Raw genomic sequence first — 27,722 nt, 5'->3', positions numbered from 1 at the left:
AACCTTTTAAAAGCAATAAGTCTTAAAGAATGCTCTGTTTCTCCAGGAAAATTAGCATAAGGACACCATAGGTAAAAGCCTTTCTCCCCTCCTCATATTCCCCAGATGGTGGAAAATGTCCCTGTCCGTATAACACTCAGAATCTTCAAAGAAGAAAAAAAAAATAATAATAAAAAAATGACATGAGAGCCATCATGGAAAAACACTGTTTCTTCTATTCTAAAAAGATTGTCAGGGCCTGGGATTTGAAGTGATTTGAAGTGAGTCATAGCTCTCTTTCACTAAATTTGCACGGCAAGACAATGATGTATTTCGCTGTCTGCACAGAAAGGAAAGATGGTAGCCTGCTCTCTGCCTCCTATTTCCACCCCAATCCGGGGAGCAGGTGTACAGGCGTCCCTCCTGCACCACCAGCACCGCTGCAGAAGGAAGGACACCCCAAGCTGTCCAGTGGACTCTGTCTTACCGCTACAGCCTCTGCAGCTGGAGCATGCTAGCGTGCAGAGGAGAGCAATGGGCACTGGTGGTGTGGATCCTACAAGCACTCACTCATTGGACCTCTGCTCAGCTGGTGCCTCTCTAAAGCACTCCATTTGGCAGAGACATGATGTACCCTTCCAGAGCACTCGGAGTACACTCCCTTCCTCACCCTCCTTATCTTTCAAGAGCCATTATGTATCTCTAAGTGTTTTGCGAATGCAGCTTCCTTTACATCTGCTGGTGATGCAAAAACAAAACAAAACAAAACCAAAAAAAAAAAAATCCAACAAAATCCTCTCTAATGTGGGTTGCAGCAGCCAGCAAATGTTTGCTCCCGTCAGAGCAAAAAAGTGTTCCGAAGATACAAAACAACATTAGTAAAAGATATCAGGTAGGGGGAGGGGGGAGTAGAAGAGAACCAAAAAAGATCTTTGTCGCCCTAAGGACAAAGGTAAACTGGTTTCACAGAAAAAGCAAACAAGTTAGTTGTAACTAAGGATTTTGAAAGGCTGGGGGTTACATTGGTATTGCAAAGTCATAGCTTAAAGCTGTTAGTCGATGGCTTCCTTGCATAAAGGTTTTGTGTTTTCTTATATCTTTTGATGTATCCAATACTTTTCATGGTAGGAAATGGGCTACTGAATAATAAACTGTGAATCTAGTCTCCTCTGACAAATCCTTTGCTTCTGTCCTGTGAAAAGAGGACACATAGCTTTCCTGAGGGAGCTCCTCTCTGGTTTACTGAGAAAGCTGAAATTTTCAAAGATTAATAAAAGAGGGGAAAAAACAGCATATAAAAATACCCTTGAAATGAAGAATAGAAAGACAAAACAATAACAAACTCAGCAAGTTAAAAATATGGCAAGCAAAAATAGATACAGCATGTGAAAATAAGCAACATGAGAGAGTCTACATCTTCTGAAGTCTCTAGGTGACTGCTGGATAACTTTCTTTTTCAAAGCAACAGAAACATGCTAAAGCTGATGACACTGCAATCACTTTTTTTTTTTTTTAAAAAAAAAAAAAGCATTTGAACAGCTATTACATTTTGAAATTGTGTTGGCCAGGCAACTTTATTTTTCAACACATGATAGGTAGAGCATACCAGATGTCTGGTAAGACTTTTGAAAGGTAGAGAATGAATGACAAATGGTTTATGTTCCTATTCTTAATGTCAGGAAACTATAATTCCAGAAACACAAATGTTAAGAGTCATTCTCTGTACCTTGAAAAGACTGCAATTTGACACAGATCTGTGAGCAATTTCATCATTCACTCAAAGTCCTGTTCTTTTGTTTATAACTTTCGGATAATCCTCAGATCGTCTCCAGGTCATTTCTGCAGGATGTATTTCTCACCACCTTAATTCTGCAGTGGTAATGGCATTTTGGATCTTCATTTGCCCTAGATCACTGACATGCTGCTTTAGGTTTTAGTGATACAGAGGTCATGGTTATGGGGCAGACCTCAGTGCTGTGAAACATCCTGGTATAGGATGCTGTCAGTGAAAGTGATGATGGATATCATATAGATTTCTAAAGATATCCTGTTGGACAATGTTGACTCCACATTCAGTTGATGCATTGACACACAAAACAGAAAGATATGCCTTTTGTTTATTTGTTTGTTTGTTTTTTAATCTTGCCCTGTTATCACTAGGAAAATTGTCATTTATTTCATTTTAACCAGTGAACCAATAGCAACACAAATATCACCTGCTGTAGAACATGTTGGTTTCATACAGAAATGTTTGCTCTCGGTTAGGTTTGAAGTATTGGTTTCTCAAGTGGTTTAAAGCTGAGTCTGCTCTGCAGATCCCCTGAAAAGTTTCCTCATCATTGCAACTATTATTTATTAATTTGAAGGCAGATGAAACAAAATGCAGCACATCTGTTACCTCACCATTTTGATGGATTAAAATGAATGGCTGTGATATTAGCCTGCAGTGCAAGTCCAGGCAAAAATAAAAAATAAAAATAATTAAATAATAAATAAATTGGAGAGTTCAGTCTCTTCCATAAATCCACATATGGCTGCTTTTTTGATGCGATGAATCCAAATGTTGAACACAGCCAGGATGAAGTATTGTATCCTTTGAGACCCAACCATCATCATCTTTCAGTTGGAATGGCAGATTTTTACTGCTTAAGGGACTCCAAATTCCACAAAAGATGAAGGGGAAGATAAGTAAGGTGTTGTGGTTTTTTTATAATTATTATTATTTTTACATTTGAAACATCTCCACCACATCACTGCCCTATCATGAGAGCTCATTTCTGTGAGCTCCGTGAGCTGGTAGGTAAGTGGCATTCTCAAAACCTAAAACAGCATAACAGTTGGGTGTTGATGCAAAAAGGCAGAACACCATGAATAGGGACACCCAGGTGGAGATCACCAAGTGAGGACCAATTGCCTCCCCACAGTTCCAAGGTATAATGCTGAATGCCCTTTGGTGAGGGAAGAAGAAAAGGGGACTTGAGAAAGGTTTATTTTTCAGCTCTGACCAGGCAGCACCTCCCCAGCACCTTCCCAGTCTGAGATCCAGGTTTGGTTGAGTATGGAAAACAATTGCATCTCTTTGACCCGTACACATAAGTCAGGAAAATTCAGGTTAGTCAGAGAAGTTTGGTGCCCTTTCAGGTTGCATTTTAGCCTAGTTTTAAGGCAATGCTTCATGAAAATATTTGGAAGATCTGCCTACAAGCAGCTGATCATCAGGTCTAACATCTATTCCTCAGCTGTGGCTGAACACAGGGGCTTCCTCAATTATATTACTCCTTGAGAACTATATATAAAAGTTTTTGTTACCCTAAGCAGAGCTTAAGAAATCCATATGATCTTCACAAACTGACTTTTCTCATACTTCTTAATTTCTGTCTGATAGAGCCTCTGTGTATAAACATAGTGTTAATGTAGAAGCACTTGAATGAGGAATTATTATTCAACTTTGCCATGTCTTCTTAATATAGTATTCAGTTTACAGAAATTCAATACATAAAGTCTCAACTATCAAAATGCATTGCCCTTCAAACAAAGAAAAAAGTATCTGTAGAGACAGCTCATCAAGTTGCAATGACAGAATGAACAGCATCATCTATCAATAAGGTCCAATCTATTAATTCCCTTTTTTTACTGGGTTTTCAGATAGTAAGATTAATACTTCTCCTTTACCCTTAGTTCCTAGCTCCACATTTTAACCTTATTTTAAGAGGCTAAACCACAAAACACACATAGAGCAAGGGTGATTATTCCCATCAGCAGTTCTGGTAAGAGCTGGTGACTAAGCTTTAATCCTAGTTTTGACCATTTATTCAATTAGACAGGCAAATAGACTATGAAATTTTTGTTATACATTTCTATTCTAGTGATTTGCTAGATTAGCTCTTTCGACATCTGCATAAAACAAAGATCAGTTTCCACTCATTAGAACCCTGGGGAAGGTTCATTTATAATTGGGTTTGGGTTATTTTTTAAGCTTTTTAAGCTACCCACATAAAAGGAAATAAAATGAAATTACTTAAATTTATGCCCTTCCAAACTGGTGGGACTGCTTACTTACATATATGATGCAACGCCTATCTATAAATACTGGTAGAACTAAAATAAGAATATATCTTTTACTACTCAAAGACAAAAGGCTGTTTCTAAAAGTGACAGCTGGAAAGTGAAGGAAGAAAATGAATGTAGAAACAGGAAGGCTGCAATATTGTCCCACCATGAATCTTAATATCCACTGATTTAAATGTGTCTGTAAATACAAGGTGCCAGAAAGAGCATGATCAGCACCTATGATATCACAGGCCAATAGCTACTGTTAGAAAGTAAAGCCTCAGACATTTCCCTGTGTGTTTTGAATCATGTGCAGCATTCAATGGCCTATTGATTTCAGGACAGGAGTACAATTTCAGTTCTAAATTTGAGAAGTAACAGTCATTTTATTTCTCAGGCATGCTCAATATTGTCTTGATTTCCTGTGGGTGGTTCCCTCTCCAAAAGAAATGAAATCAGAATGAAACCATAATCCATTTCCAAATACGGTATCTTAGAAGACAGGATCTTAATCTTGTAATTAGGTCATCTGTTTCATTCTTCATGTCTGTACAAGATGTACATCAGACCCTGGCAAAGAGGAAGCTATGCCAGATTTCGCTTTGGTTGAATATCAGAGCTTTTGGATGCAGGGGCAGCAAGGCTTTTTTCCTTGGGAAGGTCACTTCCAGAGGTATCCCCAGGTGTCTTTGGGACAGCCGCCTTGGGACCTGGTATATACTGTGTTGTGGCAGCACGGGTCTCTGTGCAGAAATCTCAGTTTGCGTTTGCACTGTCATTGATGTTACAGGTGAAACTGTGGCAGCATCCACTATTCACTGCTACCAGTACTCAGGATTACTTACAGCAAAGCCACAGCTGTATGCCAGTACTCAAAGAGAGTGGAAGAAATTCCATTACTTGTAGGGATTAATTAGCATCTTGCTGATATTGGCAGTAAATCCTTACAGCTCCTTCCAAGATATCTTTTGCGAAAGTCCAAGCAGTTGGGTGTGGGTTTTTTTTGTTTGTTTGTTTGTTTGTTTGTTTTTCTGCTATTGAACAATGACCTGTTTGGCTAGTAGCCCCTGATTCAGCAGAATTCATTCACGATTTCCTGAAGTCAGATAGATCAGGGACAACTTGTAGGTCATTTACAGACTAAGAAAGGCACAGATTCCTTTCATTATTATAGTACAGATTTATGGCACCTGACTCTTTAGAAGTATATCTAGGGTAAAGATAGATATCTGAATTGACTTACTAACTTCCAAAAATAACAAAATTACCAGGTATATTTCTGTATATACCAAAGGGAGCACAATAGGTGTGCTTCCATGACCAACAATTTTCTTCTGCTATCTGAAACATGGATCCATACCTAGCCCTTCATTTATCGTAGCTCTCTACAGTTCTTCTTTTTGTGTTCAGGGTTCCCAGGCACAAGTATAGCCTTTAGCTGACCCTTTCCAGTGTTTTCATATGCTATTGCAAAATCCAGGTTTCATATGTGAAAAATGGATTTCATCTGAACAGCCTTTGGCCTCCCGAGCTGGCACAAGGGCTACTCTTCACGGGGTCTGGACATATGCCCTTCCAACTTCAGCATAGTTATACAAGCCCTGCATTTCACTTATGGATATGCAGATACTTACACACACAAGTACATGTATATATAAGGTAAACATGTATACAAAACCGTCTACGGTATATGCCTATTTCAGCACAGTTGGTGTCAGAACGATTCATTCCTTACATGATTTCAGGCACTAACTCAAGTGCTCCACTCCATGGTAAATATAGCTCAGCAGAGGCAGGAGGAGCACGTGAACTGAAAACCGGGAGCTCATATAACACCCTCCTAACAACTCTTGAATTTTCACTTTCAATTGCATCTTCCAAGTTATGCTCATTTAACCTTCTAATCTAATGTTACCTGTAGCAGTCAGATTGTGTGATCACTGCTTTACCATCAGTGTCGCTTACCAGCATTTTGCTAATGCACATCCAGTCCTTGCTGTAGTCAATTTCAGCTGGGAGAAAGACAGGCAATTAGAACAAGGCAAACAAACCAGTCCACCTGATGAAAAGACCACTTTAAATCGAATTCTCTATTATACTTCTTTCACTGTCACAGCCAGGTAGAATTCTGTCTAATATTTTTCAGAGTGACTTCAGATTTTAGCTTTCTAATACAGTTAAAGTGTGTCAGCTACTCCCTGTTCTTCTCTTCATTGGAAGGATATTTGGGGCAGAATTAGGTGTAACTCTGCTAAGTCTTTGGCTGATGCTTCTTTATTCTTCCGCACCCATCTTAAATAACTCAGCTCCATCACACATACTCAGTATTTAAACGGGTGAAGAAACATTTTCCTTTTATTAAAACTGTCAAGAGAAGTGCTTGCTTTTCTTAAAAAAAAAAAAAAAGGATATGTCAAATGCTTTTCTTTGTTTGTTTGATGAACTGGGAACATCAGAAGTTTGGACAAAATTTCATAGCCTTCTACTATGAAAAAAATCATTGGGGAAAAACAAAACAGAAAAATGCTAGAAGTCTATCAGCATGAGAACAAAATATACTAAGCTTCTCAAGATGATTTACAGAAAAGAATGAGGATTTGTTACCCCTTCCTTTTTTCTTTCCCTTCTCCCTTAAATACAATTTTCAAAAACCCTGAACCTTATGCTATAATGTACCTTGTTGTAGTAATCAGTGTCTCTGCATGACCTTGTAAATATAATAATTTATGAAAATGTGTTTCTCTCCTGCTCAACTGCACTTTAACCCACTTTCTGTGTCTGAGACATAATGGTAAAAATTTGAATTAGTAAATCCTGATCCTTAGTCCATTTTACCTTTTAATGGCCTATCTCACAGACACTGCTGTGTCTGAATTTGTTGTAAACAGAAGGTTTTGGTATTCTTAATTATTTAATTACAGTTTCTTTAGCTTCATTGGAATTGAGGAGAGTAGCTCAATGATAAGGAAATACACTGGGGTCTTTTCATATAATATAGCAGAGGACATAGAAAAAACAAGTACTTCTCATGCAGACCATGAGAGCAGTAGCTAGAAGGTAGTCTAGCAATATCAGCAACTGTAGTAGTGACTGCTGGGTAGCCATGCCCTTAAGATGAAGGTGAAAATCAATTACTGTCCATCTAAACTATTGTGTGCTGGTCCTCATGATGGATATACCTTTTCTGCAATAAGGCTGCAGCTACAGGCATTGTTTCTCAATTTGGGAGAATCCGTAAGATCCAGACTAGGGTGTAAAATATCAGAGATCTGCAAGATGACCTTAAAGTAACAAATTCATACATACTTATTCCTGCAAGAACAAGCAAGATTGTAAATTGTTGGGAAATTAATTTTAAAAATTAAGCAACTTTTTTTGTTGTTGTTGTTATTGGAAATGTGAACCATGATGGCAGCACCACAGCAATTGATCCTTCTGTATATTTAAAGAAAAACTGGGTAGTTTTAAAGAAAAATTGGAAAAACTGGGATTTTAAAGGGTTCCAAACATGTCTCTGCAGAATTAGTAGTAGCAGTTGTCCTCTTTCTACAGAGTTCCCTACGCTAAATGGACCATCCAGGTCACCAGGAAAAGTAAAAATATCCTTCCAAAAACTTCTATGGTGGTTTATGCCCTTCTCTGAATGCACAGAAGATCTCTGGGTAGGGAAAAGGTGCAGAGTCTGGTGAGACCATTTCACTATCTCTAGATGCTACCACTTTCCCAGATTGGTTCCAGGTACTCCCCCAGAAGGAGCAGCAAGGACATCTATCATCACAAAGTTTATTTGTTCACATATAGGAAGGTATAAAGATGCATGAGCTCCTCCCTGTTTGGAAGTGTAGGAAAGATTGCTTAGCTCCTCAACAGGAACACAGACACAAAAGATTTAGATTTTTTGATCAGGTTGCCAAGAGACAAAATTCCTCTTTCTATCCCTATTTAAAGAACCAGAAGAAAGATTCTTTAAATATACTTTTAGAAGATGAGAGCAGCAAAAGTCTGATTTAACTAATAGAAGGTCAAATGTTTCCTCTGTCAACATGGTATAAATCTGGAGTTTTCATAAAATCAAAGCTTTAGCCTGGAAACTTACACAGGAAAGTCAGCTCAGAAAAACAAAACCATTTCTAAAACCATGTGTCTTTACTGTCATCACCAAGCAAATTAAGAGGATGCAGTAAATTAACATTTAAAGAGATACAGGGTATGAATTTTTTTCCACTGGTTGAACAAAATACACTCTTCTATTAAAACAGGTGCCTTCATGTTGCTTACCCATTCTGATTAACAGGAAATAAATAAAATTTACTGAAAGAGTTAATGAAAACAGAAGCAGCCCTCCGAGTCTCACAGGACTCCTGAGGTATTCCTAAGGGAGGCTTTTCTTCTCCCTCCCTATAACAGAATAGGTCAAACATTGGTAAAGTTGCTTCTAGTTAATCCTGTAAAAGAACCTTCCATTCTGTTTTTGTTTGTTTGTTTGTCTGTTTTGTGTGTGTGTGCATTTGTTTTAAAATTAACTTACAAACAAAAGAAAAAACATTTTTTTCCCTTGCACTTCTCTCCATCTAGGCCTAACATCCTACCCCACTGTACATGAAAATACCAGTAAATCTGTACTGTAAGCTCCATGCTTAGTAATATTGTCCAAATTTCTTATGTTTGAGTTATGAGAAGATAAACATAGAATCAGTAAAAATGTAGGGCTAGAAGGGATTTCAGAGAAGTCATCCAATTACCTCCCTTTGCTCCGAGCCAGGAACATCTTTCAGTGCTGTAAATCCATGTATTAATTGTGATCTATTAAACCAGACTTGCAAACTGCCATACATAAAGAAAAAGTAAAGCTTTTTCTGTGTGAAAGCATTTCAGATACTGCAGGGTAGGGTTCATGAGCAACGCAGGCACCAAAAGATTAAATACACGTTGTCTTGACAGCCCATTGCTGAAGAAAAGCAAGAATACCAGAAATGCGATGGATACTAAACAGTTTACTGTCTCTCTTGCTCACTATCCTCACTGTAAACATCAGCAATTTCCTAATGAAAAATGAAATTGATTTTTAAGGGTATATCTATCATTTCTATCCATCTACATTTTTGTTACATTATAATTTCTTCTGCACACTTCTTCTATCTGCTTCCACCTCCCCAAATACCCCCACTAAATACAGGAATATATTCCTAGGCACTTAACCGATATGCTCTGTCTGCAGAACAACCAAATGATCTCCTGGAATCAATGACTTTTAAAAGGACAGAGGCTACAGATCTGTATCCAAAGCTTCTGCTCCACTGACCCCTGGCAGCCTGCAGGAGAGGATTATCACTTCAGGATGGTTCCTCATCTCTCCCAAGAAATAATTCAGTGCATCCTAATACACCTCTAAAAGGTATTTCTCTTATTTTTTCTTAAGGTGTTCAGCAAAAGGTATTCCCTAATTCCTCTAGGTAGCTTCTTTTATTGATCATCTATACTTAGGGTAAAAAGTCTTCCCACAATCTCTCTCCAGTTCTTTTTTCTTCTCTTTGGCTGGAGGCTACTTTTAACTTTCCCCCTGTAGAGGTCATGGAGAATGGTTTACTGCTGTCCCTTATGCAACAGTCTTTTAGTTCTAGAAACCAGCTACTGTTTTTCCCCCTCAGCCCCTCATATTACTAAGATGAACACAGGTAAGTCATCCAACCTTTCCTCACAGACACTGTTTTATAAATCCCTTATCCTTCCTGGTGTTGCCTCCTGCACCCTTCCCAGTTCAAAAGCTACATTCCTCCAGTGCTGTGCTCGAGCTGGGACACACTGCTCCCGCCTCACCAGTGCCCAGGAGTGGGGCATAATTTCCTCCCACATCCTACATTTGATGTTCTTTTTAATATACTTCTGAGTGTAACTGCCTCCCCCTCTTGCCTCCTCCCCAACAGCATGGCTGATTCAGACTCATGCTGTGATGTGCTGTGATCTACTGCATATCTCTCTTGCCCGCCTTTTCTTTGTTCACTTTTTTTTTTTTTTTTTTTCATTCTTAAACATAGTACGCTGCATTTGCATTTACTGGATTTCATCTTACTGATGCTGTGCACTTTCTCCAATTTATCAGAATCATATTTAATTTTAATCCCATTACCCATCATGCTCTCAGCCCTTCCCAGCTCCACACCATCTGGTTTAGCAAAACATTTCCATTTTGTCGTTTAAGTCATTAAACAAGACATTATCTCTCTGCTACAATTAACCCCCGGGACATCACTTGCAACATCCTCCCAATACAAGGCAGCAAATAGGTCCACAGGCTGTACATCTGCATCATGTTCTACTATGCAGTTCATGTGAACGTTTCATAGCACTCTGTCAGAAGTCAATACACCACATCTTCTGTTTTTCCTGTGCCCAGTAAACCGGACATGCTGTCAGGGAAAAGTGGCATATTAGACCTGATCTTGTAATTGGTGGAACAGTTTGAGGGTTTCAGCCATAGTCCACGGATGTCTATAGCAAGCTGCAAGAGTATTAGCAGGTATGTTCATTACTGGTTGGTTTGGCGGAGTGGTTTTGGTTTGTTTGTTTATGGTACACATATGATTATCTCATTTTTTTTGCTGTTGATTTCAGAAAATCTGAACATTCTTCTCTCTCAGGACTCAAAAGGAAAGCTCAAGATGGAACTGCAGATAGATGCCCATGAGCAGGAACATCATACCCTGGAGAACGTCTCTCTTCCTCCTGCCCCTGCAAAATCCTGTTGCATCTGTCAGTAGCAACCTGCAGTTCATATACAGGCTAAACTGCCCCTTTTGCAGGGTTCCATGATTACCTTTCCACATTCTGATTGCATGCCCTTCCCACTCAGCTGGTAATGTAAACCTGTATTACAATGTGAGTGTAATATGGGTTTACACACCCACAAATACAAAATCAAAAAGTAAAGACAAGGTAGATCTGGGGAGAAAATAATCGAAGACACTGCTCTTACAGCTTTTTGAATTACACCACTGAGAGTAAAAAATACCTTGCAAGTGTCTAGTCTTTGAGTCTTTTAGCCCATTCTGTCAGCATTTTTGGCAAATCTGCCCAGAATTAACATAAAACACTGAGAGTGAGCTGTTCCATATTGTTTACCACAAAGCTTTTCTCCACATTTATCTGCCTCTGCTTCCTATTCTTTCTGTTGATCTCCAGCTACTTTCCAGAGAGAGGATGCCAGTCCACACAGACCCTTGATCTGATTTGAACTTTCTCCCACTTTTGTTTGTCAGTGTTTCTCAAATCCAAACCAAAAATTGCCAGAAAAAAAACCAACTACGCATTTACATCTCAGAAAGGAAGAGGCATCACATGCATTCTGAGACAACCCGTGTCTTGTCAATTCTCTTTGCATTTGCAGCTGAGTTAGGACCAGATTTAAAAAATCCACAGCACTTAAGTAACTGATCATCCTGATCATCCACAACCACTACCATCAGTGAAAGAGAAATCTCTGGAGTATACTGTATGGGTTTATGCAATCACTTTCAGAGACGAGTAGTCAAATAGTCATCCTGCAGGCCGTACAAGTTGCTTGAAGTGCAGGGCAAAACATATATAAATATCTGATCCAGTGACTAGAACAAAACTGTTGTCTTCGTTTACAGAGTAAGAGCGGCTGCATTCAGGAGCATTAAAGGTACTTGCTGCCTGTCCCACACCTGTCTGAGAGGATGCTCTCATCGCATCCCGGTATACTCCCCATACTCTTGAGCTCAGTCATTCTACCTTAGCTCCCAGCCTCAGCAGACATGGAGCACAGAAATGCAATTGTCCCAGATGCATGTTTTTTGGCTTCTCTGTGGCTCCCGTGATTTTGATTCAATTACACTTCAGTGCACAGGTAAGAAGTATCAGCAAGAGTGGGCCTCTAATTCTGTCGTGTATGACAAAACTGCTATTTGCAGTGCTGTGTGCATCGAGCAGCCTTGCTTTATTGTGGTTCTTTTTTATGACGATCTAGGACAAGCTTTATCAACAAAACAACTAAATTCCTCTTCTCTCTTCTTTCTTTGTGATCTGAAAGAAAATCGGCACTTGATATGTCTAAAATAAGTTCCATAATGGCAGCAAAACCACTTAAATATATTCAGTGTGCTGAAAATATCAGATAAATGGCAGGCTTGGCTCATGTTAACAAGCTTTGCACTTTTTGTGTTCTTTTCATCTGTGACAAAATTCAGCACTTACCAGCCATTAAGGTTGTATTGTGCAAGTCAAAAATGCAGACAGATATTCTTAGAGCATTTTAATCATATAATCACTGTACGAGACATTCAGATACTGTATGCTCAGATTTCTTTTTCCTTTTTTCCTCCCCTTAATAAAACATGCACACAGACAAAATCAAGACTTCTGAGAGAAAAGGTTATGTATGTGTTCATCAAAACAGCTGTTTTGAAAATGGAAGGATAGATGGCATTGTCAGGGACTACACCAAGCAAAAAGGTCACATCCCAAAAGAGGGGAAAAAAAAAAAAAAAGAAAAGATGAATCTGATGGAATCTTTTCAGACTCCAGGAATTTACACGATGCCACAGGTGACTAGAACAACTACATTACAGCAGTCTGCACAAACAGGCTCTGGATATGTTGGTTTTTATCTTCTGACATTCAGAACAAAAGCCACCTGAGGTGAACATGGCAATTATAATTGCAATTATAACCCTCTTGCAGTTATCGTTCCTGGTCACCTGCCTATTCCAGTTGTTGTTGCAGTGACACTCGCTACAAGCACCGGCTCCCTATGGAGCTGGGTCATGGGGCAGCTATTTGCTGTTGCATGGAGGGCAACAAAGGTGGGACATAAAAGGGGAATACATGAGGGCGCAGAAGCTGGGGAGGACAGAAGGAGGCACACACCAGGTCTCTCAGCACGGTTCCTCGGCATCCCAGCTGCCCACCGCTCTGCCAATGGTCACACCTATGAAGATATTTTAAAATTCTTTAGAACAGTACACAAGGGAGGTAAGGGAAATGAAAGAGGATAGGAAAGTGAGCAGAAAAATGTCTTATGTTCTGTCAACCATCTTCAGTCCCGTAAGACTTTATGTTTATGAAGAGCTAAACTTCATCTCTACTTTGATCAGGTCATCACTGCATGGAAGATGACACGGAGGTTATGTCCTCATATGCACAATGCAGGGATGTAAACAAAAGAAGTAAGGTTTGTGGCTTCAGGTTGGCTTCAGCTTTGGCTATCCCACGTCGTGTCAGCTGGGGGTTTCTAAGCCGGCCAGTTCAAGCTGGAGTAATATCTGAGAATTGGATTTCCACCACAAATCAGAATGTAGATGAACACTTTTCCTACACAAGCAGTACCTGAAATTCAAACCAAGTAGGAAAAATAATAACAATAATAATAATAATCTTTCTCATGGTCTGAATTTTCAGACTTTAGGAAATTGAAGGAATAGAGCCTGCTCCATGAAAGCAAAGCTCTCAAAATCCACAACTAAAAGCTTTTTTGTTGATAAACAGAAAGAGCCAACACTAGAAAGCTCAAAAAAAAAATAGGCTTTTCAATATCCTTTTCATGTCAATGAAAAAAAAATATCTAGATAAACTTCAGGAAATTCTAGATTTTCAGAGCTCTCAATCTCTTAAACCTCTAAAGAAAGGAGCCCAGATATTTAAAAATTCTCACAACACTTGCCGTTTTTCTTCAGAGTACTTAAAGTGTCAACCACTTTGCCTAAACCATGAGCTCTGCAGAGAGACTACCTAGCAAAGCTCAGGCTGTTTGCTGAAGCCAAAATGCCTTTCCCAACCTGTCACCTGCATCAAAAGCAAGAGCCAGCTATTTTCTAAACAATGTTTGTGAGACAAAGACCTCTTAGGAACTAGAAGGACAGAAAGCCAGAATTGTGAGATTCTGGTTCTGGCTGTGAGTTTGCTGGGTAACACTAAAGATTATTCTGTAAGGGTACTTTCTGTCCTGAGATCTGAGTATTTATGAATCTTAATTGATCAATCATCACAACATCCTAATACTATGACAGGCGAGTATTATTAGAATCTGAAAAATCAGAACTGAAGAAGTGATGAGAAATTCCTTTTCTGCTATGGTTTCAGAAGTCATCTTTGTTCCCTGGGTTGACATGAGCAATATGACAAGGAGACACATTTTGTCTTTCTTAGGAGTACATTTTTGGATCCCTGTCATAGCACTACAGCATGTTTTTATAGAACTGTTTTTAGCCAATGGCATTGGTTATATCAGGTGTTGGTTTCATCCCCATTTTCTTTAAACTGGATGATTTTTACTATAAGAATTCCTAAGGAGTCAATTCATATTATAACAAATGTCAGTGAACATCCATGAGTCATTGCTCATTTGCTCAGGCTATTGACCTCTGGCTATCTCAGCTCATGACGTATTAGCCACATGAAAATATAGGCTCCCATTCCTATTGCATTTCTAGAAACAGATCACTGTCTAACTCTTCCTGTTAACAATCTCACATCTCATTTGGTAGCTTAATGAAAATCCATGGAATAACTGATTTTATTTTTTTTCTTGGAGGATAAATTTAAACCCCCACACTTTAATCTAGAACAAGCCTATAAAAATGAAAAAATATCCAAGATTTACAAGAACATACCTGAAACGAACATTCTGACCTTTTTATATCTGTATTTAGAAGGTTAAAAGAAAAGAGAAAAAAAAAAAAAAACAGATGGGATACAGGTGTATGTTAAAAATTATAAATTCTTATAAATTCACAAACCTATAAATCCATTCAAGATTCAAGCAGATCTAAAACAAAGGGAAACAAGCTGCATCATATTATTTAATTCCTGTTTTGTCTGAAATTCCTTGTTTAAGACCAAGGCTGAAGGAATACACCAAAGTCCAGCTTTCAGGAAAAGCTGTTGTGCAAATTCACAGTCCAGCTTCCCCATCTCAGCCAGGTGTGTGGGTGGGGGGGCACTTATTTAGAGTGAAGACTCCACAAACTGAGCCACATCAGGGTTGGCAGTTGATGAACTCAACCACTGCAACTGCTCTAAAAAGCACTCAGCAAATACTGTCAGAACTTTTCCTAAATCACCACAGCCTTAATATGCTTTGACAGTTGATCTGGGAGGAGCAGGTTGATTACACTTTTTGCTTTTCTTGACTCTTCACTGTCTTCAGCTCTCTGGTCCCAAAGGCACAAGGTCAGATTCTCCTCTTAGCTTCCTCCAAGCAACTTCATTGACTGCAATATTTTGATCTTGACCAGTCCCAAATTCTACTTTTTTAAACACAATGTAATGCATAGGTTTTGCTATTTTCTTTCTGAATGGAAGAATTTCAAGCTTTCTGTTGTTCTCTCTTGTGTACTGCTATAACATGTTATTTCACCCGATCATGACTGAGAATATTGAGTTGCTGTTTTCCCAACAGATCTGTAGTGAGCACAAAAACCTCTGCTTTTGTCCTAGTCTGCGTGGATTAACTTGGTGTAGGGAAACACATTCTGAAGTGTAAGTAAGGTAATTGATTCTGATAAGAGATTTCCCAGGAAACCAGGATATTGTTTTTCTTTTTACTGGGTTCAATGCAAATAATAATAATAACAATAATAATAATAATAAAAGATACATGCAAAATTTAGATCCAAATATGCATGTGAGGTTGGTTCCTAGTCAATTTCAGCTTTGATTTCTGACTTCTAAGTAAAACTCTGTCACAAATGCCGTTATTGTATGCTTTGAAGAGCTCACCCAGGCTGGACTCAGAGATACCCATATATGCATGATGCACAGCAAATCCTCCAGACTGCTGTGGAACTCTGAACAAATTGTATTTCATCTATGTTTGAACATAATTTCCACATACCCTAGTAGTATCTGCCTGTGCACAGGGCAATGACTGATCAGCAGTGGCAAAATCCCAATGCAAGCCAAGCAGCAGAGCCCCCTCTCCTACCAGCCCTGGAGCTGGGATGGAGCAGGATCGTGTCAGGGGAATGTGGACACACAGGAGGTTCCTGGGCATATCACAGAAACACATACATCTTCTTTCCAAATCCTAACAGCTGCCCGTGCAAGGTTCAGGAGTCCAAGAGAAGGCATGAGATCTCAGCATCATGGTGTGATCGGTGATAATTTGCAAAGTCACAACACCTTGTCTTTCCTGAAACCAAAATGTAACCTTGTTTTGTCAACTGCCTTACAGCAATCTTTTTGATTGTCGGGGAAAAGACAGGCCCATGTGGTTTAAGTAATGGATAGAAACTGGATTTCACATTGAGCACTTGGTGCTTATGTAGATTTACTTCATGACTGTGAGAAATTCACTTATTTGCTAACCAAGTGTGTTGGGTCTGTCTAGGATGGAGTCACCTTTCCCTGCAGCAGTCCACACAGTGCTGTGCTCTGCGCTCATAGCTGGAACAGCACTGGTATCACTCCAGTGTTGTGTCTATTGCTGCATAGTGCTGGCACAGCATCAGGACTCCCTCCAAGCCCCCAGGAGCCAGCAGGCTGGGGGTGGGCAAGTGATGGGGAGGGGACATCGCTAGTACAGCTGACCTAAACCAACTAAAGGGATATTCCATAACACTTGATGTCATGCTCAGCTATAAAAAGGGGGGCTCTCATGGGGGAAGGGGCTGTCCTCCTGAACAACCGCTATGCGTTTTGAGGCCCTGCTTCCCAGGACGTGGCCAAACATTGCTCGTTGATGGGAAGTAGAGAATAACTTTTTTTTTTCTCACTGTGCTTCCATGTGGCCTTATTGTTTCTTTTGTTTCTTTTCCTTCCCATTCCCTTTCCCTTTAATTAAATCATTCTCATCTCAAACCTCGAGCTCTTTGTGTTGTATTTTCTTCCCCTTCCTCTTTGAGGAGGGGGGGAGTAAGAGAGCAGTTGTGGTGGAGCTCGGCTGCCCACCTGAGTAAAACCACCACACCAAGAAGTTCTCATCTCCTAGAGACATCAGAAACATAAATAACAAGTTATTTCAGGTCCCACATGTTCAGATTTTACAAAATCTAATGAGCATGATGTTATGGTATTCAAACAATGAACATTATTTGGACAGTAGGAAAAAAAGACACCAGTTTTATTTTAATAATAAAGATGTTTTATCTGTGGTAGTGTACAAGATGCAAACAATATCAAATTATTGCAGGTCCAAACATACACTTTTTCTTAAAAAGACAATGAAAATGACCAGGTTAGCTTAATTATTTGTGAATGAAAAAAAAAGTCAATCTGAAAATATATGAAAAAATCCAAAATAGCTGTTAATACTGCAGAATCTCATTAATTTAAGAAGTCAGTGTTTTTCTGGCATGAATGGTATGCCAGCTGAATGGTAGCTCAGCTAATCAGGGTGAGCCTGCTGCTTGTTCAGAGCTCACCAGATACAGAAGTTTGGCATTAAAACGGTGCACTCGTAAGACAGCAGAGATTTTCCTTAGATGTGCTAATATTTGTCTGTTTTGCAAATTATCGTCCTGGGCAATTGTTCCTATGCAAGGAGAGGAATATTTAGTAGCAATTCTACCAAGCATGGAGTATCTGGGGTGGCTTAAAATACATTTGGCTAGCTATTGGCTGCCTTGCTCAACCAGCAGCTCAGGAAAAATTATAGTGAATCATCACTTAAGTCAGTGCATTCATACGCAACCTTATTCTGCAATGCCCTTGTGTGTTTACTAAGCAGAATATACTGAGTTTCAGACTTTTGCCATAAAAAGTACAGAATTGTCCCATCACATTCATAGGCAGTTTTAATTATTATTCATTGCACCTCCTTCCGCAGTCTACTACAAAACCTTTCATAGACTGTCTCTGCACCTTTTGAATACCCTGGCCTTTGGCAGCACAACCATGGCCAGGCAGCCCTGTACAACAGGCAGACTACTGCCCACACACCACATCCATGAGGTCATGACTGAAAGCCTTCGGTTAGCCCATGCAACCAGACTGTTTTCACAGGGCTCTCGACTAATATGGGGCAATAAGTATCTGTGTAAGGGAGAAATGAAAGTGGCCCATGTTCATGAAAAGAGTTATAAGGCACAAAGTAGTTCTGGCAGTTTGGACTGGAGGAGAAAAAAGAAGAAAAAAAACCACAATACTGTAATGACTTGTCCATTTTTTGATACAGGAGATGCTCATCTTAGTCCTTAGAACAGCTTGTTTGAGAGGACTAAACTGCTGAGCTTCTCCTAATACAAATGTGTTATGGTAGCCATTATTATCACTATATTTAGTAGTGTTTTTCAATCTCTTGTTCTCATCTTTGCTTAAATATTTGACTTCTCTCAAATATCAACCAAGGCAAAAAATATCCAGTTTTCCCATGAAATATTCACGTTATGGGTTAGAAGAGCTGAAGAACCCTCAACAATTGTGGAGGAGAGATTTATAACTACATTCTAACCAACACAAGGAAAAACAAAGTTGTCACATGTTCATAAATAAAAAGGACATGTAACTATAATAGAGAAACAACAACACAACCTCTCAAAAGAAAGAGCTGAATCTTCAACTTCATTAAAGTCAATGGAGCTATGCCTGTGTGCACCAGCAGAAAATATGGCTCTGGATCTCTGCTTCTGCTAGTGGGGGACATATGGCAAGCCTTCACATGACTGAGTCCTGTCCATAAATGAACTATAGTATTTAGCTAACTTTATACATATGAGTTTCCTGTCTGTGATTTGAATAACATCCCATGAATAATTCATTATGGAAAATTACAGTGCTTTTCTATCATTTTACCACCAGTCTTCTACTCCACACACTCTGATAGTATTATTTCCAGAGATTTAACTCAGGCAAGGCAACACAATTCCCACATAAGTAAATGTTTTAGTAACATTTGATGTCTGCAATGCCTTTCCCATGAATGTGCTCATATTTGCTTGAATTTTGGCAACACAGTAAAGGACAAAAGACTGACAACAGAGACCAGGATGCCAGACCCAGCTGACTTTCACAAAACCTTTCATGGGCAGAGATATTCAGCAAAATACCTGCAGTAAGTACCTGTAAAATACCTTCACCTGCAGCAGTAGTCAGCAGTGCATGATGGTGTGAAGGAAGCCGATGTCATTATGTCTCCCCAGCAGAGAAGCCTCCCTCCAGGTGGTGTGACCCCCCACCAGAGATCCACCAACCTCGATGACAGCTGAAGTAATAAAGAGCAGAGCCTGGCCAGAATTCATAATGCCCTCTCCAAGCAAAAAGCGACATGGTATGTCAGAAGCACAGAGCCAGGACCAGCTCTGTTGCTCCATTCCACTGCATTGCCCTACAACATTTGCACATGGTAAACGTTAAGTCCACTGTTGGTACAATTTTATTCACTTTTATTTATTTTTGCCTGCTCTGTCTCCCTTTCAAGATAGCCCAAGACAAAGGGCAACCCACAGCACTGCTTGAGGGCTTCTCTTCCTCATTCCAAAAGAATCACTTACTTCACTCAGATAACTATAGTAGACAGCTCGATTTTCAGTGGAAAGGTTTTCAGACAAAATGCACAACTGTTTTTCCTCACTGTTTCAACAAAGAGCATGCCATTCCTCTGGTATCCGTCACTTTCCCCTCTTCTGTTCCATACATAAAACCCATCTCTGGCTACATAAAGTCACCATGCTTATTCTGAATTTTCAACTGCAACTATTTTACCACTTGCCTGTTGGCAAAAATCTAGATTTGCCAGTGTGCTACACAACTTGAAAGTGTTAATCTTCTGATTTTTTTCATTTTTTTTTAAATTCTTTTCTTCTCCCTCTTAAAAGGTTGTACTCTTCTCAGCAGATGTCCAGTTCTTCAAAACCAACTTGTAATTTTAGACTCTCTACTTTAGTGCTTCCCACATGAGGTGTATCAAGATTACGTCACTTTCTTAAGAGCTCAGTATTCAGTCTTGGAAAACTGGATCCTCAGGATAACCAGTCACTAATCTTATTTTACCTTCCAGCCCCTCAACAATTTATCTCATATTCAAAAAACAAAAAAAAAAAAAAAAAAAAAAAAAAAACAAACAAAAAAAAAAACACACACCACAACAAAGAGGTGAATCAAGACACCAGAAAGAAAACAAGTAGCACCAAGGAACTGTGAGTAAGACTGAACTGAGCCTGCAAGAAATGACTGTCTGGAACTGGGGCTCTACTAACTCCAATCCATCACAGATTGATAAAGAACACCTTCATTATTGCCTGCAGGAATTTTTCTAAAAGGATTTCAATCCAAAATTCAGGTTTGAGAAGGAGGAGTAAGTTGGTGAGCCATAAGGTTTTAATAAATCAACCTTGGCTGAGTATTTGCAGAATGATCTTACTATCTCTTGCTTTGAATTAATGAAAGGGGCTGAATTGTCCTTGATGACAGCCCACCAGGACACCAAGCTATACCTTTTCCATGTAAGATCTTTAAAAGTGACCATCTATTTTGCATTATTTAGACAAATTAGTGTTGATTATTTGTTTTCAAAAATATCTGCAGAGCCTTTTTAACATCCAACTCTGTGTACTGTATAGACTGGAGTACAAACCATTACTGAGGAAAAGCAAGAGTCTCTTTGCCTTAGTTTGACCTTCAAGGAAAAGCTGATGGTCAGAGATTGCCACCTTTCCCTCCAGCTGCAAAAGTTCCACAGGTAAAAATATTAGAGGTGAAAATGGATGTCATGAAAGTTGTGTGTATTCAAAAAATTCTGTGCAACATCTGGGGGGATTTCATCTGCAATGAACAGATCTAGGAAATCAATAACTAGCAGAAAATCTGCAAAACTGATAGCAATCAGCGTGCTCAAAGCAGACACACCGATTATTAACAGACAGACTCCTACTTAGAGCTGCCAAATTATGACAGAATGTGGAGGAAACAAGGGTACCTAGCAGAAAATCATTCAGAACAAGATAGGGTACAGAGAGCAAAAGGCCTATGAAGAGAATGTCAAATAGAGAGAGCTGGAGGAGATTTGGGTTTTGTCCTTCAAGCTGGAGTTCTCACCAGAACATTGAAGAAATAAACTTCAAAATTTTCAAGAACAGAACAGAATAGAATAGAATAGTTCAGTTTTAAGGGACCTGCAACTATCATTGTATCCAACTGCCTGACAACTTCAGGACTACCAAAAGTTAGAGGATGTTACTGAGGGCTTTGTCCCAATGCCTCTTGGACATGGACAGGCTTGGGACACCAGCCACCTCTCTGGGGAGCCTGTTCCAGTCTCTGACCACCCTCACAGTGAAGAAATCTTCGCCGATGCCCAGCCTGAGCCTCCCCTGGCCCAGCTCTGTGCCATCCCTTGGTTCCTGCCATGGGTGACCAGGGAGCAGACGCTGGCACCTCTCTCTGCCCTTCACCTCCTCAGGAGCTGCAGGGAGCTGCCTCTCAGCCTCCTCTTCTCCAGACAGGGCAAACCAGGTGTCTTCAGCCTCTCCCACACAACATGCCTTCCAGCCCATTTACCAGCTTTGCTGCCCTCCTCTCAAAGCTTTCAGGTATCTTAACAACCCTTTCAGATTGTTGAGCCCAGAACTGCACACAATACTCAAGCTGAGGCTGCAGCAATGCTAAATATAAGCAGGAGAATCAACTGTTTGGACTGGCTAATTACACTGCTTCTATTATTCAGAAAGTTACATTAAGAAGAAAGTTATGTTCAGAATCTGTTATAAGCTGATTCCTCTTAAAATAATAAAATTAGTTTACAGAAGTCAGATTCCACCACCTGCTGCCTTTTCAATATTGAACTAGCAGAAGCCAAACACTGCATTACAATGATATCCATACCTACCGATGGATGAAATTTCCACTGAGAAAGGTGTATCATCCCTGCTAAGGGAGAGGAAATAGGAATCCATGTCCTATTAATTTACAATCCCCGAAAGAACTGAGTTCAGATAATAAAACGATGGCCAAGTGGTTAGTCAAGGCTTGATGCAAATTACAATGTAATAAACTTCCCAGATCCATTGTTTTATTGTTTACAAGTGAAAAACTGAGAACACTTTCCAGAAAACCATAAAGGGGATAAAAATTCAGCACAAATAAAACATGAGAGTGGCTCTTTAGAAGTTCACCTCAGACTGAAAAAAAGATCTCTATAACTCATAACTGGGCACCACAGTACAAAAAAGACATTAAACTGTTAGAGAGTGTCCAGAGGAGGGCTACAAAGATGGTGAAGGGCCTAGAGGGGAAGACGTATGAGGAGCGGCTGAGGTCACTGGGCCTGTTCAGCCTGGAGAAGAGGAGGCTGAGGGGGGGCCTCATCGCAGTCTACAACTTCCTCGTGAGAGGGAGTGGAGAGGCAGGTGACCTATTCTCCGTTATCACCAGTGATAGGACCCACAGGAACGGTGTGAAGCTGAGGTAGGGGAAGTTTAGGCTGGACATCAGGAAGAGGTTCTTCACCGAGGGGGTGGTTGCACACTGGAACAGGCTCCCCAGTGAAGTAGTCACTGCACCGAGCCTGTCTGAATTTAAGAAGCGATTGGACTGTGCACTTAGTCACATGGTCTGAACTTTTGGGTAGACCTGTGCGGTGCCCGGAGTTGGACTCGATGATCCTTATGGGTCCCTTCCAACTCGGGATATTCTGTGATTCTATAAACTATGACGGTTGATGTAACTAAAACAATCCTGAAGGATGCTAAACACTGCACCACATATAGAGAAGCAGAACCAGGCCATGACTCAGAGCTTTTCAAATTCCTTCCTCTGAACATCTCCTCCCACCACGTGGGAATTAAAGGATGGTTTTACTGAAGTCAACAGGACTATTCATTTTCCCAGTTAAGCAGATGGACATGCCTCTGAGTAAATCAAAGCTTCACAGTGTAGCCATGCTGAAATCAGCTCTGATCAGTATTCCAGTTTTGAACTGACACACAGAAGACATAATCATATCTATCTCAGGTCCTATAAAAGCTAAATTTGCTCAAATAACAAATTAACAAATGTGAACCTAAATAAATAAACTAATAAATTAATTTTAAAAAAATCCAAACATACAATATTAATTTAGTAGATTTCTGATTCCAGTACTGAGAAAGTTTAATTCATCTGGTATCTGCCAAACAGTAACTGTTCTAGGATTATATGTGCATGTGGTTAAGAAAGGACTAAAGTATTAATCGTGTAAGTTGTAAAGAAACAAAACAAAAAAATATATAAGTGGAAAAAGGTCTTGAGAGTTATAAGGTTTCCTTTTTTTTTTTTTTTCTTGAAATCAGAATCAGACCCACCATCCCAGAATCAGATGGGTAACATCTGCCTGTCGTTTCTGAGGAACCTCCCCCAGCCACCGGGACCTTCCCAAACCAACAAAGAGCAGCTGCATGAGGATCACAGACAGTTCCCTCAGTGCCCTTGCACGCACCCCCCTGCTCTGACAGGCCCAAAGAGTCATTGCGCTCTTGGTTTTGCTCTTTTTTTCAGGAGCTGAAAACCCTGTTCTTCTCAGGGTCAGTGCAGCTGGGGCTGCCCTCCCTTCCCTTGCCAGAGTCAAGCTGTACAACATCCCTGTCACCAGAGCCAAGCACCTCAGCCAAAGAGGACAGCCAGGGTAGTCCAGCATGATTTGCTTTACTGTCCTAACCTGCTGTCGTGCACAAGTCTCTGCAACCCTCAAGCCTGGGTAAAAATATCAGTATTCCAGCCTTCTCAGACAGTAATGCCCTTGCCTTTTTTTCCCTCATCTCTCTGTTGTTTCCTTTCCTTTTTGGTTTTAAGCCAGAGTGTTCTCTCAGCATTTCACCTCAGTTCTTGAACTTCTGCAGTGAATTCTATTTTCAGATTGGCTGCTGAATGCTATCACTCAGCTACACTGAAGAACACTCAAGGAGAGAAAGCATAGGTCTGCTTCAAAAGCAAAGTGTGCAGGTTGGAGAAGCAAATCTTAACTGAAGTCTTCTAACATAAGACCACTACTGCTCTTTCACAGCTGGGAGCTCTTTCCATAAAGTGGAAGAAATGAAACAGGAAACTTAGTAAAAAGTAGCTAACAACCTTGCTACACACTCTTCTCAGTACTATGAACTTCGATGCTTTAAAATATTTGTCTGTTGTGAAATCTCAGAAGTTAATATCAACATTCTTCATCTGGATGTCTAAAAGTTGACTTTTAAATAAAAATCTCTTACTTTTTTAATAGGGATTCTATCAATTTCCAAAGTTGTTCTGGAAAGATGCAAAGTTCTCTTATGGTTTAAGTATGGTAAATTCAAGGTGCTGTTTCTTCACACACCTAGGTGTGCAAATTTTGATTCTAATCTCTAGTCTGAGGGTTGTTTTTTTAAGGTTAATTTATTAATAATTATTTTCTAGAGGTTTATTTATTTAAGACTATGGCAACGCCTAAATGTATAAAGGGTAATATGTAGATCAGGATAATGTTAGCATTTGTAGTTCTTCTGTTGCCACCAAAGCACTGCTCCCATAAATCGTACTACCACTGAGTCATCATTCCTCTGGCCAGCCTATTAAATAGGCCTGCTCCATTTAACAAGCCTGTTGTTTAACCTTATCCACTGTTGCCTTTCTATAACGAGGGGGAATACCTTGGTAACGCCAATACCAACCCTTATCTGGCTCTTGTCAGTGTCGGAACTCCAAGGGAAAAAATTCTTCTGGGGACACTGGTCAACTGTTAGGCAGACCCTCAGTTCAGAACTACTGAGGACCTCAGGCAGAACTCCAAGGTCAGTCCTTGTAGTCTCACATGGATGGCAGTCATTCAGGAGGTCAAAAACTGCATGAGCACCTGTGGGAATTTGATCCTCAGCTCCTTGAATGACACAGCACAACGAGCATTCACTCTAGCTGTGCTTCCTGGCAAATAACAAGGAGTGGGAGAAACACATGCAACCCATTCAATTCTTCCATTGCAGAAAAGGCTGCTGTGATGTGAAGATTATTAAATAAGAAGAGAAGCAGAGGGGCACTGTGAGGAAAAAGAAAAAAAAAAAAACCTAATGTAGTCTTAAAGAAGACTCTGAGAGAGTGTGGGGAAAATTGCTTAGATAAGCCTAAACACATCCCAGAATAGGCTAGAAATAGATGGTATTTACATCAGGAGTCCATTTGTTGCCATTTTGTAAGTAAATAGGCTTGGGATAGATTTTGCTCATGTGTCTTTCATGTCTAACACAATGTATTAGTAGACTAAAAATATCCTTTTTCATGCTGTATTTCAGGGCACAAAAAAAAAAAATTAAAAAAACCCACTCCAGAACTCTTTTCATGCTATACTTCACACAGCTGCAAAAATTCAGTGTGTGCATACTTATCTGTGCAACTTTGCTCTCTTGTGTCACTTAGAGTAGAGTTACTAACATGCTTAAGGTTTGCAGAGTGTAAAAAAGTGGAGAAATAGGTGTTGCAGACAAGATATAGAAAGAAACATTACTGCCTGAGGGCAGACTACTGATGGTGGTGAGAGGGGGCAGAAGACTTGAAGGTGAAGGGCTAAAAGATCTTGGCCTGTGGAGAATGCAGGGAATAACAGAAAAAATGCAGAAAGTGAAAGAAACAGAAGAGATAGAAACAACGGGCTGACAAGATCTGCTACAGCAAGTCTCAGTTGTGTTTTGAAAAATACACAGAGACATAATTTTTCTTAAGTGAAAATAATTTTTCTTATTTGAACCCAGCTCTCAACAAGATGGTACTAAGCTTACTGAGTTAATTAGAAATGCGGTTGCAGTAAGCTGATGTTCTGCAAAGCCTATAAACCCAGTGCACTGTGATTTATTTTGACAATATCACTGATCCTACTTCAATCACTGAACTCCAAAACCTACACATCCTGTTTAGACCTTTGGATCAAAAGAACCCTGTGAATCCAGAAGAAGACCTTAGCCACAGAAGTTAAAAGCGTAACCACCAGCAGAGAGCAAAACCTACCTGGTACTTTCATCTGAAGAGTACAAAAATGCATGGATCCGAGGATGAGTAAGATTTTTATTCCTTCAGGTTCTTCCTTGCCTTCCTCTGAGGAAATGTCATGTGGAACCTAATAAGGGTAAATGAAAAAAAAAAAAAAAAAAACACCAAAACAAAAAAAAAACCTCTATAGAAATTCAGCAAGTTCTATAAAAGTGGCTTTAGACATACTTGTGGGATTTTAACACATAATCTTTTTTTAGGCCAAATGAGCACACAGCAAGACACTGGACTTACTCAAGCTTTCAACTGTGCTTTCATTAGGGTGTCAACACCATTTACTCTTTGGCAATCCTTTACGGAAGCCACCCCAACAGCTGCTGCTTTTTGATTGCTCTAAACATTGCTTTATATCAGCAGAGGGTGATGAGAAGAGCGCTTCCTTCCCCAGAAGTACCATCTATTATCTTTGGTCATTGCCTGCCCTGTAAAAACCTGCAGGAGGAATACAGTTTGCTTCTAAAGTTTCTAAGAATATTCTGAATCCTTAGCAAAAGATTACTATCTCTTCTAAAATTCTGAACTTCACATGGACATTAAATATATCCCCACTTTATATATAACTGTTGATTTAATTAGAAAGCTGCCCTTTACCTAACACAAAGGAAAATGGCATTTAATGCATTTATAACTCATTCGGCTTTCTGTTCACTCATTAGCAGCACACATTTTTCACCTGCATTTTTCATTATTCACAGTCAGTCTATTTTTACAAGAGTATTTTGACAACTTTTTAACTGCAAACGCTCACTGATTTTCTGGCAGTTCTCTGCAGAATTTTTAGCAGGATATGCTTCCCTGGCTTGGTACCAGCAGAAATCAGCATTTGCTCTTCCAGCAATTCAATTCAGTGTATGAAGCCCTTTTTCGGGGGTTCCAGTCCTTTGGTTAAATTACCCGGTCCTCAGCAGGTGCTGTTAATTCGTACAATGGCAGTGACCCCGGTAGAGCAACAGCAAATAATGCATTATGGATTTTCCCTGCTTGGTTTGCCATTCTTCCAGGTCCCTGCTGTTACCACTAGTTGCCTGGTTCGATCTCAAGGCCTTCTGCCCAGACAGGGTGATGCTCTGGGTGTGATTAACTCATTACCACACACATGGGCTTATTCCTCCCACAGCTGATGACTTCTTGTGGAACCATCACAGGGGGTCCTGCTTCTGCTAAATGCCTGTTGGCTCTGGCTGCATAAACTTTTTTGGTCTAAAATTATATCAACATATGATTCATATGCATCCGAGCTAACGTCAGACACAAGCTGATGAACTTAACCAACACATCTGCCCTAAAAACCTCTGAGCAGATACTGTCAGAAAGTGTCCCACAGCCTTGGTAACCTTTTGATGGTTGATCTGAGAAGAGCAGGTCAATCACGCTTCTTGCTTCACTTGGCTCTTTGCTGTCTTCAACTCACTGGTCCCAAAGACACGTGGTCAAACTCTCTTCTTGGCTTCCTTTGAGTAACTTCATTAACCACAATATTTTACTCTTTACCAGTCCAGAACCTGACCTTCCTCAACACAGAAAATGGGACATGCAACTTGTTTTATAAATTTATCTCTTCCTTCATTTAAAATACTGTCAACAAGTACACAGTGCTTTATCTATTCATACCTGAGTACTATGGTTTTGCTGTTGAATGGAAGAGTAACAACAAAGACATCCCAGTCTCAAATTACGTGGATTTGCTGCTATTCCAAATTTGCTACAAATTTCAAAGAAAAAAAAAAAAAGGCTCGAACAAGGAAAAAATAGCACAGTTT

General features: G+C 39.8%; 1 protein-coding gene across 5 annotated transcripts in view; it reads right to left on the bottom strand.

Moving 5' to 3' along the window:
- The window catches only part of LOC308185385 (uncharacterized protein), a 38,551-nt gene extending 11,328 nt beyond the window's left edge, over positions 1-27,223 (bottom strand). The window contains exons 1-4 of one of the 5 annotated variants that reach the window (XR_013943336.1): positions 26,711-26,845; positions 26,197-26,394; positions 25,921-26,029; positions 13,021-13,374 (exon numbers count right to left, since the gene is read on the bottom strand). Coding sequence is in view for 1 of the 5 variants with exons in the window: in XM_080573384.1 (XP_080429510.1) it covers positions 25,921-26,029; positions 26,857-26,955 (208 nt within the window). In the remaining 4 variants the exon portion in view is untranslated. The other 4 variants (XR_013943337.1, XR_013943338.1, XR_013943339.1 and 1 more) reach the window with 4 other exon arrangements.
- Positions 27,224-27,722: the final 499 nt, after the last annotated feature.

The sequence above is a fragment of the Anser brachyrhynchus genome (genome assembly GCF_964034855.1).
Source record: "Anser brachyrhynchus genome assembly, chromosome: Z".
NCBI classification, from domain to species: domain Eukaryota; kingdom Metazoa; phylum Chordata; class Aves; order Anseriformes; family Anatidae; genus Anser; species Anser brachyrhynchus.
This window is presented reverse-complemented; position numbering and strand designations above follow the sequence as displayed.